Genomic DNA, 17,320 nt, shown 5'->3' on the forward strand with positions numbered 1-17,320 from the left:
ACAGCAGCTCAGTCCATTGTGTACTGTAGATGGCCTCAGCCAGCAGCACATGTGCTGGTGTGCTGTAAATGGCCTCTACCAACAGCAGCACCGGCCCTGATGTAATGTAGCGGGTGATGTTAATGGCCTAAGACAGCAGCACAGGCCCTGGTGTAATATAGATGGCCTCACCCTGCAGCACAGGCCCTAGTGTAATGTGAATGGCCTTAGTTAGCAGCACCGGCCCTGGTGTGATGTAGATGGCCTCAGCCAGCAGCACATGCGCTGGTGTGCTGTAGATGGCCTCTACCAACAGCAGCTCAGTCCATTGTGTACTGTAGATGGCCTCAGCCAGCAGCACATGTGCTGGTGTGCTGTAAATGGCCTCTACCAACAGAAGTTCAGGCCCTGGCGTGATGTAGATGGCCTTAGCTATCAGCACCGGCCCTGGTGTGATGTAGATGGCATCAGCCAGCAGCACATGTGCTGGTGTGCTGTAGATGGCCTCTACCAACAGAAGCTCAGTCCCTTGTGTACTGTAGATGGTCTTAGCTAGCAGCACAGGCCGGGCTGTGATGTTGATGGCCTAAGACAGCAGCACATGCCCTTCTGTGCTGTAGATGGCCTCAGCCAGCAGCACAGGCCCTGGTGTACTGTAGATGGCCTCTACCAACAGCAGCTAAGTCCGTTGTGTACTGTAGATGGCCTCAGCCAGCAGAACAGGCCATGGTGTGCTTTAGATGTCATCAGCCAGCAGCACAGGCCCTGGTGTGATGTAAATGGCCTAAGAAAGCATCACTGGCTCTGCTGTAATGTACCTGGCCTCAGCCATCAACACAGGCCCTGGTGCAATTAAGTTGGCCTCAACCAGCAGCACAGGACCTGGTGTAATTTAGAAGGCTTCAGCCAGCATCAGAGGCTATCAACAACAGCTCAGTCCGTTGTGTACTGTAGATGGCCTCAGCCTGCAGCACAGGCCATGGTGTGCTTTGGATGTCATCAGCCAGTAGCACAGGCCCTGGTGTAATGTAGCTTTCCTCAGCCATCAACACATACTGTAGATGGCCTCTACCAACAGCAGCACAGGACCTGGGGTACTGTAGATGGCCTCAGCCTGCAGCACTGGCCCTGGTGAGCTGTTGATGGCCTCAGCCAACAGCACAGGCCATGGTGTACTTTGGATGTCGTCAGCCAGCAGCACAGGCCCTTGTGTAATGTTGATGGCCTAAGACAGCAGCCCAGGCCCTGTTGCAATGTTGACTGCTCATTGCTGCTCTTAGGAAAGTCCATCTTGAACTGCTGTTTCCATAGCTTGTCCAGTGTGACAGCAGAAACTCCGTTGGCAGTAACTGTTGCCAAACATCCTGGCCTTCCACAGCATTCTCGATTAAGTGGCCCATTCACTGTCTAGCCAAGCACAGTCCTAATGGCAAAAGGTCCATCACCTACACTCCGGATGACCTCCAAAGGTTTTAGAGCTCTGGGCATATTCATGCCAATCACAGGCTCCACACTGGCCTTATAGGGTTATAGGCTAAAAATAAAAAAAAAATAAAAAATGGGCGAGGATAAAATCGACTCACTTTTTCTGTGTTCCAGTCTCAGTAACTTTGACACAATAACATCTGCTTCAATATTAACACCTCAGCTGAAATTTCACAAATGTTAGCTTTATTTTGAAGCCAAGATTGTAAGGACAGAGTTTGTAATTGCAGAGAAATAATCAATTAAATTTGGGCATTACAGTTTCGAGCAGGAAGCTCAGAAACCCCCTTGGGGCTTAAGAGGACATCGGCAGGTATATTTAATTCAGAGAGATCAGTAATCTCTTCCATTGCATTGCAGCATCCACGTAGGAACAAACAATATGCCTGAAGAGCTTTTCCATCTTCCAATCTAATCAGTGGCCATGAGTGAATGTTGTTCAAATAAGCAGATTCAATCACATGTCCATTCCCGAAGTCTTTGCCTTTACATATCCAGCACTCTCAGACATATGTTGACAGCTTTTAACAAGTTCATTGGGCTGCCCCTTGGTGTACTGTGCAAGATAATGCAGGCAGGCGCCAGCATCGCCAGTCTTTGCTTCTATGACCTGTTCAAACAAGCGCATAAAAGCCTCAAAATGTAAAGGATCGCCATCAAAGGTCTGAATCTCCCTTTTGGGCAGTGAAGAAATGGACCAACATACAAGTTAATTCATTTTGTTTTTCCATAATGGACAACAGATTTTCATTGGGTACTGGATGAGCAGCTTGTGGCTTAGGCAAAGGTGGAATTGGTCTAAAAGCATCAGAAGGCCCCATAAGAGTGGGTGCAGGCCTTTCCCCTTTCATATTCTGTTGCACTGTTTTTACTTGAAGCTCTGCATTCCCAGTGATTGCATTTCCTTTTGTAAGCATCTGTGGAACAAAAGTCTCTACATCCGCATTAAGAATTTCCAGGCTGTTTCCTTTTGTTTTAAAATATGATTCCATTCCATTAGATCCACTGGATCCACTATGCGAAACAACACTTCACATACTGGATCCAGTTCTCAGCACATTCATCTTTGCAACAGTTGCAGCTATATCTGCTTCAAGCTGAAGGTGTTTCTCCTCAATTGCTAACCACCACCGTGCTGCCGCAAATTTAACCTTTTAGTTATAATTTTTCTGGATGTTTTTGAATTTACCATGGGTGTGTTATTCATGGGCATGTGTTGCTCACAAAGATTACTGTGAGAAAGAGTGTATACATCTATCATTTACATTTCTTTTCTACAGCAGGTGGTTAATCATGTGATTTGATCATGTGATTTATAGCAGGATACAACTTAATGTTTTTCTACCACAGGATTGCTGAGATTTTGTGTGAAGAAAACTGTGGTTACAGGCTATATGTTGATGATGAAATGTTGTTGAGAAAATGTTGGAGAAAATGTTGAAAATTACAGGGGGGAAGTGAATAAAGTGTGATACTGTGTTTGAAACCAGTGTTGCTTCTTTTTACAGCAGAGTGTTAACTTTATGACCTTTTACAGCACCTCTGGAATATGGGTGGCCGACGCCTGACCACCAGGATGATCCGCGTGTTTGGCTAATGTTTGTTTTTCTTTAAGAGTGCTTGTAAAGGATTCAGCACAGACAGACAAGTGACAATTGAACAGATGCGCAGTGGTTACTGAATAGTTACATGGGGCTCATTATCTGACCACTATTGGGCTCATGGTGAGTGACAAACTTAAGGAATGATTACAATGTGGAATGATGTTGAGATGTTCAATGATTTGGAGCAAACTATGGAAAAAAGTAGGAGTTAAATGAGTTTAGAATAGACCTGCAATGATACCTGTCTCTGGGATGCTGAATACTTTATTACACTTATGAGCTGCAGTTGGTTGCAAATGTGAAGTTGTTTTAACTTGAAGACTTTGTCTTCTAGGATACAGGCTCTGGGTGGAGCTGAGAGTTAAACAAGCTAAACATTTAATTGCTGACTAATGTTTTACACAGGGTTACAGGTTTGGAGTATGGCTGCTCCAAGTGGGAAACCCTGGAGATTGTTTTAGAGAGAATGTGGCAACATTCTTGTGCATGTCTCATTGGGGAGTTGACACATGGCGAGAGCCGTGCAGCAAGAGGAGTGTCATTTTTTAATTTGCAGATGTTGTGAGGTGCCATGACGAGAAGGAGTGACTGAGGGGATCGTCCACAAGATGGAAGCTGAGGCCAGGAGAGTGGCTTCAGGAGGATCAGAGATCATCTTCAGCACAGCAGACATCGGGCTTCCAGAAGATCATCGTGAGGAGATTTCGCAAAGCAAAATCTTAAATAAAATGAAAGAGTTTCGATGTTGATGTTGAGGAAGACAACTAAGGTGTACATGCTCTGCCTTAAATCTTCAGCAGCATTGGAACGTGTGAACCTGGAGGATGAAGGGAGCGTGCCAAGCTCCAAAAGAGACAGCGCAGAAGACGTTCAGCGGTGGGATTGTGATTCTGTGTGAAGCACAGATTCTAGAAGACTGGGAAATAGCTGACACCACTCTTCCCAAGGATGAAGATCACCTAAAGTGTGTCATTTTGCCATGCAGATTTGATGCACTGCAGAGAAGCCTTCTGCAAGGCTGGTTGAAGTTTTGAGCCAAGGGATTGATATGACTCAAAAAGGGGGGAGAAGATCATAAACAACTTGATCTAATTTCCTATTAGAAATCTTTTTCTGCTGTGACAACAGGACAGGAGAAGAGTTGTAAATGCAGATAATTATTCTCCTGAATTAGAAGAAGGTGATAACTATTACATTTGTTAAACTGATTTGTATTACATTGGACTGCTGATTTATTGTGAATGAATGATATTGTTTATGATACATTATACTGCTGAGTTATAAGAAATACTGTTTTCAGAGTCAGGACCTTGCTTTTTCTGATAATAGAGGAGACAGAGAGCACATTCCACGGGAGCTTCACCCCCACCATTGTTGAAGGTAGACGAAATAGGGAGCCAAGGCCATAAGTCAGGCTCGCTTTTGATTAGAGAGTCCCAAACATGATAGCTTGAACCAAGTTTGAAGAATTAAGAGACCAATTGAGGAGGTAAGTGTGGGAGGCGTAGTAGGGAAAGGTGTTTGTTTTTGTCTCATGTCTCAGAGGTTGTTGTCTCATTCCCTCGGCCAGAGGACGGGCAGTGTTGGGTAAGTTACTTTAAATTAGTAACTTAGTTACATTACTAGTTACTTCTATCAAAAGTAACTCAGTTACTCAAGTTACTCGTTACTTTCAGAGTAACTAGTTACTAGGGAAAGTAACTTTGGTTTTACTCAGAATTCTCTTGTTAATGTGTTACTTCCGTAACTGGATACCCAGCAAGTTTGCCAGTCTTCTAGCTTGCTTACTTGCCACAAGTGCATTGTGCCACCTACCAATCGAAAGGAAAAAAATAATGTGCACATTTCCACAAGAGAAATTCTAGCCTGCTTTTTACATCCAACTCAAAAACTGCAGTCGAGGTGCTTTCGATTGTACTCAGAACTCGGAAATTCTGCCTTCTGAATAGGAAGATGCAGGTAACACCAGACTGCAGATGAGCTGCTTACAGGGCTGGACTGGGACAAAAAAAAAAATCATCCCAGGGAATATGACTATGGGAATATGATTTTTCCCACCATTATAGGAAAAATCATAAAGCCTTTGAATGAAAACAAACGCTGTTGTGACAGTGATGTACACTGTTCTGATGGTATATATGTATCAATCTATCATTGGCCTCATTCAAGATGGTGATGAGCCTGCATACCGGCAGGAAGTTGAGCGGCTGGTACTCTGGTGCAGTCAGCACAATCTGGAGCTGAACACTTAAGACTGTAGAGATGAAAGTGGACTTCAGGAGACATCCCTCAACTCTGCTCCCCCTCACCATATCAGACAGCCCTGTGTCAACTGTGAAGACCTTCAAGTTCCTGGGTACAACCATCTCCCAGGACCTGAAGTGGGAGACCAACATCAACTCCATCCTCAAAAAGACCCAGCAGAGGATGTACTTCCTGAGACAACTGGGGAAGTACAGTCTTCCACAGGAGCTTCTGTCACGGTCTGGAGGGCAGACCGTGGGGGATGTAGGAGAAAGGACCCAAAACGCAGACTTAATGGAATGAACAGTGGGTTTATTTACAGTGAGGTAATTGTACACCACACATTAAATCTCCAAAAGTGCTCCCTCGACTCCCGTGACGTGTCTTCTCCCAAGTGCTGGTATCCCGTGCTCTCTGCCCCTGTGCCTTCACACACCCCGTGTGTCTTGCAGTCCTGTGTTCCGCTGTCCTCCTGGGGAAAAACACAGACACAGCCGTTATGGCACCAACTCCGGCAGGCATACACTTTAACAACACTAGAAACACTGACATGGAGTCTAACTCAACGATCCTGCGCCGGAGGAAGCTCCATCGCTCTGTTAAGTAGCTCCCCCGACGATCCTGATCAGAAGCAGGTGTGTGGTAAGCTAGGCGTGACCAGCAGCTGGCAGGGCCACACCCATCAGGCCTGCAGGTGGCTGTCCTTCATCCTCCAGCCTCACACACACACACACACACACACACACACACCAGCATGGAACACAAGAGCACAGTGCAGCAAACGTACATCCAATACACTAATAACAATAAAGGTCCACACTGTTCACGAACCCCGAGTCCCCGGCACCGGGTCCGTGACAGCTGCTGATCCAGTTCTACACTGCGGTCATTGAGTCTGTCCTGTGCTCCTCCATCACAGTCTGGTATGGAGCCACTAAACAGGACAGGAGCAGACTGCAGCGGACTGTACGGGCAGCAGAAAGGATCATCGGCACCCCCCTGCCCTCCATCCAGGATCTGTACCTCTCAAGAACCAGGGAACGGGCAGGGAACGGGCTGGTTTCCTCTTTCTGGCGCAAAGTGGGCGATAAACAAACAAGAGAGAAAAGCCGATCAGCTGATCATTGATCAGTTTTATGATTGAAGTAGAAACAGGAGAGGAGAGAATGAGAGAAGAAGAGGCAGCTGTGCAGCGTAAACACAGAATAACTCCAGCTTTGTGTCTTTTTCATTGTAGCTGAAGTCCGGGACAAAATGTTCCTTTTCACCTCAACACGAAACCCGTAATATTTTCTCTGAATACGAGACGATTCCGTTTTTTACGGGACGGTTGGCAACTCTAATAATTAACCTTATGAACAAAATAAAGTTCAACATCAGTAACATAGCACCCACCCACCCAGCTGTATAGAAACTCCGTCATGCTAGCTAGCACGCAGTACGAAAAAGTCAGCATAACGAAAATAAACTCCACCTAAACTTGGTTCATAATCTGACCCAGATGGACTGCAGGTTATAACTTCTTACCTGAAGTTCAGTTCACCTGACACTCTCGGACCAGCGGCCACTTCGGGTCTCTCCTCTTGCCTCCCTTTTCCTTCATCCACCTGCTGGCCTCCACCACTTGCTAATGTTATTGAATCTGTGGAAGCTCCGCGATAGCCACCACACGAAGTAACGAATAACGAGCATATTTAAATCCCAGTAACTAGTAACGCGTTCCTGGTTTTGGCATAATAACTAGTTACCGTGCTCGTTACCACAATAATAACGTAGTTACTGTAACGCGTTACTTAATAACGCGTTAGTCCCAACACTGAGGACGGGTAATAATAATAATGGATTGGATTCTATATAGCGCTTTTCAGGGCACCCAAAGTGTAAAGTGTAAAGTAAAGTGTGCGTGTTAGTCCCCATAGGGAAATAGTTCCTCTGCATTTAACCCATTCACCCAGTGAAGCAGTGGGCAGCCACCAGTGCAGCGCCCGGGGAGCAGTGTGTAGGGACGGTACCTTGCTCAGGGGTACCTCAGGGTAGCCGTTCAGTGGAGTCGAACCCCCGACCTTCCGATCATGGGGCCACCACTCTACCTACTGAGCTATCCCTGCCCAAAGCGCTTTACAATACCACTATTCATTCACTCTCACATTCACACACTGGTGGAGGCAGCTACAGTTGTAGCCACAGGTGCCCTGGGGCAGACTGACAGAAGCGAGGCTGCCATATCGCGCCATCTGCCCCTCTGGCCAACACCAGTAGGGTAAAGTGTCTTGCCCAAGGACACAACGACCAGGACAGAGAGCCCAGGGATCGAACCGGCGACCTTCCGGTTACAGATGTGATTCCCAACTCCCTGAGCCACGGGTAGAGAGGGTCAGAGCGATGGCAGTGGACCTGGGATCGGTGACCCGGGCCCATGATGCCATTGATGGACATGGAAGCAGCTGAGTTGGCTGAGGAGTGACACAGCGCAATGTATGGTGACCTCTTGTGGTCAAGAGAAGATGTCCTTTTAAATGTGTCAAAAGTTGTCAACAGAACATTTGTTGTTTTTGAAACTTATGCATGAATTGTATCTGTTTGACGCATGACGCATAAACAATACCCCGATGTTATAAAACAACTGCTTGTGTATTATCGGGCGGAGATCGATGCTGTCTGTGGGCAGTGTTCATCTCCCCACGCTTGTGTTCATTAAAATCATTGTTTGACCGAAGCTCTTCTGGACCATTATTGTTTTGTGCTCAACCTCAGTAATTGAACTCGTAACAGTCACCTACTGTACATCTGGGCCACGTTACATCTCAATTAATATTTATCAAAAATTGAAAGAACAATTATATGTCAAGGCTGGCTGTGTGCCTCCACCAGTGTGTGAATGTGAGAGTGAATGAATAGTGGTATTGTAAAGCGCTTTGGGTGCCCTGAAAAGCACTATATAAATCCATGTCATTAGTTTTTCTTCTTTTATACCCTTTCTTGCCAGCCACGCTGTGGAGTACTTGGACGCGTGTGATGGAGCATTGTCCTGCATGAAAATCATGTTTTTCTTGAAGGATGCAGACTTCTTCCTGTACCACTGCTTGAAGAAGGTGTCTTCCAGAAACTGGCAGTAGGACTGGGAGTTGAGCTTGACTCCATCCTCAACCCGAAATGGCCCCACAAGCTCATCTTTGATGATACCAGCCCAAACCAGTACTCCACCTCCACCTTGCTGGCGTCTGAGTCGGACTGGAGCTCTCTGCCCTTTACCAATCCAGCCACGGGCCCATCCATCTGGCCCATCAAGACTCACTCTCATTTCATCAGTCCATAAAACCTTAGAAAAACCAGTCCTGAGATATTTCTTGGCCCAGTCTTGACGTTTCAGCTTGTGTGTCTTGTTCAGTGGTGGTCATCTTTCAGCCTTTCTTACCTTGGCCATGTCTCTGAGTATTGCACACCTTTCGCTTTTGGGCACTCCAGTGATGTTGCAGCTCTGAAATATGGCCAAACTGGTGGCAAGTGGCATCTTGGCAGCTGCACGCTTGACTTTTCTCAGTTCATGGGCAGTTATTTTGCGCCTTGGTTTTTCCACACGCTTCTTGCGACCCTGTTGACTATTTTGAATGAAACGCTTGATTGTTCGATGATCACACTTCAGAAGCTTTGCAATTTTGAGACTGCTGCATCCTTCTGCAAGATATCTCACTATTTTTGACTTTTCTGAGCCTGTCAAGTCCTTCTTTTGACCCATTTTGCCAAAGGAAAGGAAGTTGCCTAATAATTATGCACACCTGATATAGGGGGTTGATGTCATTAGACCACACCCCTTCTCATTACAGAGATGCACATCACCTAATATGCTTAATTGGTAGTAGGCTTTCGAACCTATACAGCTTGGAGTAAGACAACATGCATGAAGAGGATGATGTGGACAACATACTCATTTGCCTAATAATTCTGCACTCCCTGTATTTCTGGCAGAAGAGGCTCACCATTGAGATGAATAAGCTCTGACCACCGACCAGCCGGAGTGTTCTTGGGAAGGAGTTCACTGTTTGTCTCAAAATATGCATCACAAAGCTTCCTGTAGAGTTTGCTTTGTTATATTTTTTTTCTTTCTCTGTTTAAGATTTTATTTTTTACTGCAAATGTGTTTTAGCTGAAGTCATATTATCAGGACACAAATAAAAAAAATATTTTATCTGTTGTATCCTTTGTCTTTTGTATATTTAGTGTAACAGGTTGTAATTATGTTCTTCTCACATGTAATACTGAGACATCTGTGTCCAAGTATTTGGACAAAGATGCAATTTTTGCTTCAGTTCATGGAGTTTAAGAAAATTATTACAAAGCTGTTTAGGAACTGAAACTATTTCTCTTTGTAGTTTCCATTTTCAAATGCTTTGGTTCTTCTTCATAAACGGGCCAAATAAATCAGTGACCCATGGTGGCTAAAATGAATTTGGAGGCTTTACGCCTCACAGGATTTGTGTTAATAAAATAATCACCGTAATTTAAAAATCACATTAACTCTTTTCTTCCGAACTGAAATTTGCATTATTATCAGCAGGAGAGCACTGAAGTGTGAAGTGATTTTAGACAAGGTCAGGCCGAAGTCTCCATGGACTATGATGTTCACAGATGACTATGTGATTTGCAGCGAGAGGTAGATAGAGGTATGTAGTGAAAGCAGATGAGTTAACTAAATACATGGGGTCAACCATCCAAAGCAATGGATAGTGTACAAGAGAGGTGAAGAGTGTAGGTAGGATGGAGTGGGAATAGACAGGTGTAAGAGATTTTGGTGGCATAGGCAGAGCAGCAAGCATGAAAGCTAAATTTTACTAAGATGGTAGTGAGACTTGCTATGATGTATAATCTGGAGACAGTAGCACAAATAAAAAGTTAAGTTAAAATCCTTGAAAAGGCCATACCAGTGATATTTCCTACCCATTCATTGAAATATGTCTCACGTGACATGTGTACCAAATGAAAATCCAGAAGTAGATCAGTATTATCATCAAAGAAAAAGATGAGGTTCCTGCGTTCCAGCCGATAAATATTACACCAGTGTAATAATTTGGGAAGATCACACATGAACTCGTAATCAGCCATTTTCCAATGCACATTTGGGCCTCTGGGCAGTGGCCATAAATTTGCAGCAGCCCATTTGTTCATTTCTTGTCCAGCGAGCCATCATCATCTCGTTATCATCCTGGGCCACTTGGATGAAAAATGCCAGGGCCAATTGTTTTGTCCCAGTCCAGCCTGAGATAGACCTTGGTTGGTTGTCACACTTTGTCTTGCCTTACATGAATTAGTAATCACTGAAACATTCTTCAATATCAAATTGTTAAATTGAAGTTTAAATTGCTAAATCTTATAAAGCTCTATAGCTCTGTCTATAACCTCTATCTATAGTAAATTCTAATTCTAAGTCTATTATCAAGTCTATAACAAAAAAGAAATGTAAACCTAATCCAGTTGAATTACAAACACCATCAAGTGTGGTACAATTCCTTAATCTTCAAACCCCAAATTTACTGTTTGGGGTTTGAAGTTTACAAATTTACTTCTCCAAAAAAGGTGAATCAATATGCCTTTCTATTGCAAAGTGGGATGCAGATTTATCAGTGAGCCTAGACCAAAACTTCTAGTCTCAGAAATGCTTAAAAACATTTAAATTCATTTTAGATCATATTAGTCTTGATAAAGCTTCTGGGATGGGGGGGGGGGTCGTGGTTTTGTCCTGACTTTATTATTGTGGTTGATATTGGGGCTAGGTATGGGCTTGGGGTGTCTGGGGATTCCCTAGGGACGGGTTTCTTGGGGGGCTCAACCCAGGGGCTGTGGTCATAACCTGGATGACGATCTGGTGGCTCTTTGGGTGGTGTTTTTCTAGTGAATGCATGGAGCAGGGCTGGGGATGGGTCTGTGCTGGCAGACATAGGTTACTGGCCTGGTAGCCTGGCTGCCCTGGCTTGGGGACTTGGGGTTCTGGGTGTGCTCTGCCTCCTGGCTGGGGCTCTGGTCCTGGTTGGTGTGTCGCAGTTGTGTTGTTACCATCACTTTGTTCAGACTAGCATCAGAAATAGGAATAAATAAAAAGGTTGTTATTACTGACATTTGTCGGTAATAACAGTCTGGTGGTCTCTGTCAGAGTAGAAGAAGTCATATTATCATATTATTGGTCGGTGATCAATAATATGATATAAGATGCCAGAAACTTGAGAAAATAATTTCACAGAGGTGACACTAGATGTCGGCTTAGTGGTTCTGTCATTAGAACTTGTAGGAAGTTCTGCGACTTTTCAAAGCCAGCACAGACTTCGTGATTGCATGGATCAGTGGGCCTGTGTTCAATGCAACTGATGTAAAGATTATGTTAAAAACACATCGAATGAAAATATTCTGTCTTCATTAAAACCATACAGTGTGTATCCTTTGACATCACAGTACAGAGTGAAAAAGCTCATTTGCTCTCACCTGATGTGGCTCTAAGGCGATTTTCAGTGTCTCCAGTAGGTGGCAGTGGCTGCTCAGACAAATGAGTGACTGATAAAGTAATCCCTTACAAAAGTAACGCAGGCCAGTCATGGTAATGGAAGTCAACAGCAACACAGAACTAGTATTCTGGTATGTTTCAGATTAATAAACCTCAGTGTGCACCTGCACGAACATTGTCTTCCTTCAGTGTGTAACAACTTACTGAAGGTTCAACAAACGCTTTCTCAGTAGCTGAGTGCTGTAACTGTTTTGATTTTGTTGAGGTTCTAATGAACACTAAACTGTACAGACTCTCAGAACATGGCAGAAAGTAGAGAAAACAGCTGAGAGAAAATATTAAATGTTAAATCCTAAAATTGGAATCTGATTTTTCTATTAGCTGGGCGGGCCTCCTTCCACTTTCAACACTTCTCTTCTCAGCAGAGGCGCACTGCGCTTTTACGCATGAGTCTAGAGGCACTGTGTCTCAGAGCAGAGTGCCGTGCAGACCTTCAGTGTATGACGGTGTCCCAGACACAAGTATCACTGCTGCTACAAGATGATCCTGCTGCTCGCTCTGCTTTCTGTTCTTTTGGGAAAACCGAGTTTGTGCCTGGTGGAGAATGGAGGCTTTACATTTGATGGAAATATCCGCCAATTAGCCGTGACCCGCAACACGGTTTACATCGCCACAGAGGAGAGGCTGTACCAGCTGAGCCACGACCTGACTCTGATCAACAGTCTGACCCAGAGGGGAATAATAAAGACCGGAAACCAGCAGGATGATGTGCAGTTTCACCGGGTTTCTGACACAGCTGAGGGGAACGCAACTTTCAGCATCAACGTGTTGTTGCCTTTTACAAGCAATGACTCTCTGATCAGCTGCGGTGTGACTGACGATAACTGCAGTTACTGCGAGGTTCTGGACCTGAAGAACATCTCCAACCTTCTGTACAGAGAACACATCCAGGTGGGACCTCTGAAAAGCAGCAGCAGGTCAGTCAGCTTTCTGGTGGATGTGAAGAAGAAAACTCAGACTGACACTTACATTCTGACCGCGATCAGACAAAACAGAGAAAAGCCCGAAAACAACAAGTGTGGTATCAATCAGAAGACTATCATACTTCATAATACAGATAACAAACAAGGTGGAGGTATATTTTCTCTAACTGATGGAGCTTCAGGCACACCTGGGATCACAAGTAAAGGTGATGTGGAGTTTGTTGACGGGTTTCAGCTTAATTCAACCATCTATCTGTTCTCCAACGCGCTCTCAGCTCAAACAAACAGAGTCCGTCTCATTTGGCTCAAAGGCGAAAAAAGCAAAACTGATACACTCAAGTCTCTGCGGGGCGCGACTCTCAGTGTCTCTGACGGTGACAGCAGCAGACTCGTGGCCTCCTCGGTCATCCCGGGGGAGCAGCCGGTGCTTTGGAGCGGCGTGTTCAGTGTGGATGGAGGAGATACCGACACCAAGCTGATGGTGTTTGACATCAGCCCTGATTACAGCAGGAACACTGACAGAGATCCAGACTTCTATACCTCTGTGCCATCAGAAGTGACGGTGGGTCGCTGTATAACTTCTAAACATGTTCTGAATGGTTCCTGAATGTAGTTTCCACCTGTGCCTCCACATTTTCACGTGGACAATCATGAAAGCAAAATGGTAAAAATGGTAAATGGCCTGTATTTATATAGCGCTTTTCTAGTCCCTAAGGACCCCAAAGCGCTTTACATATCCAGTCATCCACCCATTCACGCACACATTCACACACTGGTGATGGTAAGCTACATTGTAGCCACAGCCACCCTGGGGCGCACTGACAGAGGCGAGGCTGCCGGACACTGGCGCCACCAGGCCCTCTGACCACCACCAGTAGGCAACAGGTGAAGTGTCTTGCCCAAGGACACAACGACCGAGACTGTCCAAGCTGGGGCTCGAACCGGCAACCTTCCGATTACAAGGCGAACTCCCAACTCTTGAGCCACGATCGCTAAAATGTTCACAGAGAGGCAGATTACTTTATCACACAGTGTGGTCACAAAACTAGAAACATCAATCGATTCAGACTCAGTCTGCTACTTCACATAAACAGTTAATGTTAGGCTCAAACTTTCCCGTAAAAAAAAAAAAAGAAATATATATATATATATATATATATATATATATATATATATATATATATATAAACCTATTATACATATATATATGTATAATAGGTTTATATAATGTAAAAATACATATAGTAAATGAATTCATATTTGTATTTTTATGAATATAAAAAGGAGAAGCCAATAATTACCATAATAAAAAAAATAAGATAGATAGAAAATATGAGGCAAAAAGCGGTTTAAAAAACAATATCTCTGTTAATTTCTACACAAAATCAAAGAAATTCAAAAGTTTTACTGAAGACACAAGAAAAAGGAGTCTGAATTATTTAAGCTGCTGGTATGTCTGCTGGTGCATGTGACAAACAAACTGAGTTTCACTGAATGATGTTTGACTTCATCACTATTTGATCAACATCAGTTTCAAATCTTTTTATTTTATATTTTTAACAAAAAGAAATTAAAATCAACCATTGCACTGGAGGTTAGTTTTCTGTCCTACAATAAAGTTTTCTGATTTATGACAAACTTTGAAATGTAAAAAAATGTAATATTAGAAATATACAATGAAATAATATTTTAAAAATAGCACTTCACCATCCTGAAGCAAAATGCTGCTTGGTCTCAGTGATGCTAAACCTTCAGCTGAAACTGCTGAGAGTACAAATCATTACTTGGAAAAACTTCTATTTGCTTCTGTAGGAGTTCCCCTTGTGTTACAATATTTTGCCATCGTAACGGCTGCTGATCAGTTTGCTTTGACTTCTACTTTTTTTTTCTTTGATACCCAGATGTTGCTTTGTTTCTGTGATGTGGAGGCACATCCCACTACGAAATGGACTAAACTACTGTTTATCATTTGTAAAGGGTGAAGGCGGTATGAAAGAGCCGTTACCTTTTTGGAATTATAGTTCAGTCACTCCACCACGCCGTTCTAACCATAACAGTGATTACTTGGAAATAATTTTTAAAAATGCAAACAAAAAGACACTTTCCATCCCTACATTACCACGGTTCCTCATATCAATGGGTCTCTAAATTCTCAGTGCCACTGTCCCCACACTATCATGCTCCTAGTGAGAGGTCAGTTAATTAGTCACTAGCAGAGGTGCTGCTGTGGTGACAGATGTCAGTTGTGGTCATTGCTCTCATGTGACTTCATAAAGATTCATTATCTGTATAATAGTTACTCCCATACTTCATGAAATGCTGTGAACCCTTGAAATAGCACATTCTTTAATTATATATGAGAAAATTGCATCATAGTTGATTCAGTTTATTCACCATTAAATCATATTTGAATGATTTTCAAGCTGAGTATGTGATTTCTCAAGGTGTAAACACAATTAATGAATATGCTGTTTGGGTTCATAGATTTAAAGCACTTCATTAGGTTTGGAGGGAATACAACTTATTTCTATTTTAACCATCTTGAGTTCTAATCTTAACATATCTACAATATCAGATTTGATGATCAGTGTGTTTGTTTCTCAGCCAAAGATCCTAAAACCTAAGGCAGTCCTCTTCAGGCACAGCTACATGACCTCTGTGCTGGCAGTGAGGCAGAGAGGCTGGATGGTTTTCTTCATTGGGACAGGAGACGGCCAGCTCATTAAGGTGTGTATGAAATGAAACATCTAAAGTACTTAGTTTACCAGCCTGATTTTAAGATGCCATTTCATCATCCTGAAATGCACTGGCTTCCTCACATGAAACAAACATGAAAGATAGTTCTGTCACCAAAATATATTTGTTGAATTAGCATCTATTCATAAAATCACGAACAACCGTTGACCCAAGATAAATAAAAACCAAAACTTTTTAAGAGGCAAATTATTCATGATTTTTTAGCTTGCTTATTTGAACTAGTCTCATTTTATTTCATTGTTGAAGTCTGCTGCAAACTGCAGTCACTTGTGGTCCCTGTAGCTTCTTTGTGTGCTCTTAGTCTCACTGTGAGTTCATCTGCTCACACACTGCAAGGTTTTGTTTGTGGAGTGGAGAGATGAGAGCTGTGACCCTGAAAGCTCAAAAAGCTTCAACAAGTATTTTATTGAATATGACGAGAGCGAGGTTGCATGTTCTCCCCATGTTTGCGTGGGTTCCCTCCGGGTACTCCGGCTTCCTCCCACCGTCCAAAGACATGCAGCTTGTGGGGACAGGTTAATTGCATAATCCAAATTGTCACTAGGTGTGAATGTGCGAATGAAAGTGAGTGCGAATGGTTGTCTGTCCCTGTGTGTTGGCCCTGCGACCTGTCCAGGGTGTACCCGGCCTCTCGCCCTATGACAGCTGGGATAGGCTCCAGCGCCCCCCGCGACCCTGAAAAGGATAAGCGGAAGCGAATGGATGGATGGATGACGAGAGCAAGAGATAGAGAAACAAGCTGAGAGGGATGTTGTCATGGTTTGAGTTTTTCGGTCATATCGACTAGGGGTGGGTTTTTATAATCGATTCATCGATTAAAATCGATTCTGGCTTGGATAACGTAAAATCGATTCATTAAAATCCTGAATCGATTTTTTAATATAAATTTATTTTGTCCGAAATGCCAGAATCTCTGGTGACATCTCACAAAATTTCAAGAACCACCAAACAGTAAATGAGAGCAGGTACAGGGATTCTGCACATAGACTTAAACACACAGCGCGACCCGCGGATCAGAATCAGTTAGATGTCGCCTTTCTCACAGTCGGGGCTGAAAGCCGACAGCTCGCTGATCCGGGTCCGCGCTTTGTGTTCACGCCCTTTATGCGCTGATTCTAAAGCTGTTAGTTTGATCTCTCTCCAAACAATATTGACCGAATCAGCAGCAAAAGAAGATCCAAACGCTTCACATAAACATTGTCATGAATTCACTCTTTTACTGTTTTGCTTCCATTGCGATGCGCAGCTCTCTCTCTCTCTCCCCCCCCCTCTCGAACAGTTTCGCTTTCTTCATTATTCGCTTGCTTGTTACACAAGTCTACTGTTGCTTACAGCGCTGTCGGCCGCTGTTTTTTCCCCTTTTACATTCTTCCGAAAAGAAAACCTCATTTCTGCTGTTCAATACTGAACAAATTGAAACTTTTTAAAATTATTCAAAATGCAAAATGCTTAGCCATGTCTCTAATAAAACCGCTGTAACGTCAGAGGTAATGTTGATTAATTAATGGTTTTCTTTCGTTTTTGATGTACTGCAGAATATTTTTATAAAATCCCAGGCCAGGAAAATCACCTACATGTTTTTCTGTGTTTTATCTTCAGCTACTTTGACACAAAGGCATCTGCTGTGATGCTCACACCTTGGATAAAGTCTTGAGAGTGTCAGCTTCCTTTTTATAGATACAAAAATATGTAAATGTCCTGATCTGAATTATATCTCTGACTGTCAAAATTTCCCAGATTTAAATCGAATCGAATCGAATTAAATCGAATCGTGGATC

General features: G+C 43.5%; 2 protein-coding genes and 1 long non-coding RNA gene across 4 annotated transcripts in view; 2 read left to right on the forward strand and 1 right to left on the reverse strand.

Moving 5' to 3' along the window:
* The window catches only part of LOC309692080 (piggyBac transposable element-derived protein 4-like), a 348,867-nt gene extending 344,745 nt beyond the window's left edge, over positions 1-4,122 (forward strand). Inside the window, exons 3-4 of one of the 2 annotated variants that reach the window (XM_082510261.1) lie at positions 3,625-3,761; positions 3,866-4,122. In XM_082510261.1, the coding sequence (XP_082366387.1) occupies positions 3,625-3,633 (9 nt within the window). In that variant the 3' untranslated portion in view covers positions 3,634-3,761; positions 3,866-4,122. The remainder of the gene's footprint in view (positions 1-3,624; positions 3,762-3,865) is intronic. The other variant, XM_082510262.1, reaches the window with a different exon arrangement.
* Positions 4,123-5,342: 1,220 nt separating this feature from the next.
* Positions 5,343-7,414, reverse strand: LOC309692084. Its single transcript, XR_014272218.1, has 3 exons — positions 6,840-7,414; positions 5,863-6,382; positions 5,343-5,784 (listed from the first exon to the last, which is right to left on the reverse strand). It is a non-coding gene; the product is annotated as an uncharacterized lncRNA (long non-coding RNA).
* Positions 7,415-12,285: 4,871 nt separating this feature from the next.
* Positions 12,286-17,320, forward strand: part of LOC309692527 (plexin-C1-like) — a 28,592-nt gene continuing 23,557 nt past the window's right edge. The window contains exons 1-2 of the mRNA XM_082511124.1: positions 12,286-13,347; positions 15,390-15,512. Of these exons, the coding sequence (XP_082367250.1) occupies positions 12,343-13,347; positions 15,390-15,512 (1,128 nt within the window). The 5' untranslated portion in view covers positions 12,286-12,342. The remainder of the gene's footprint in view (positions 13,348-15,389; positions 15,513-17,320) is intronic.

This window comes from Aulonocara stuartgranti, assembly GCF_965226115.1.
Source record: "Aulonocara stuartgranti genome assembly, chromosome: 17".
Lineage (NCBI taxonomy): Eukaryota > Metazoa > Chordata > Actinopteri > Cichliformes > Cichlidae > Aulonocara > Aulonocara stuartgranti.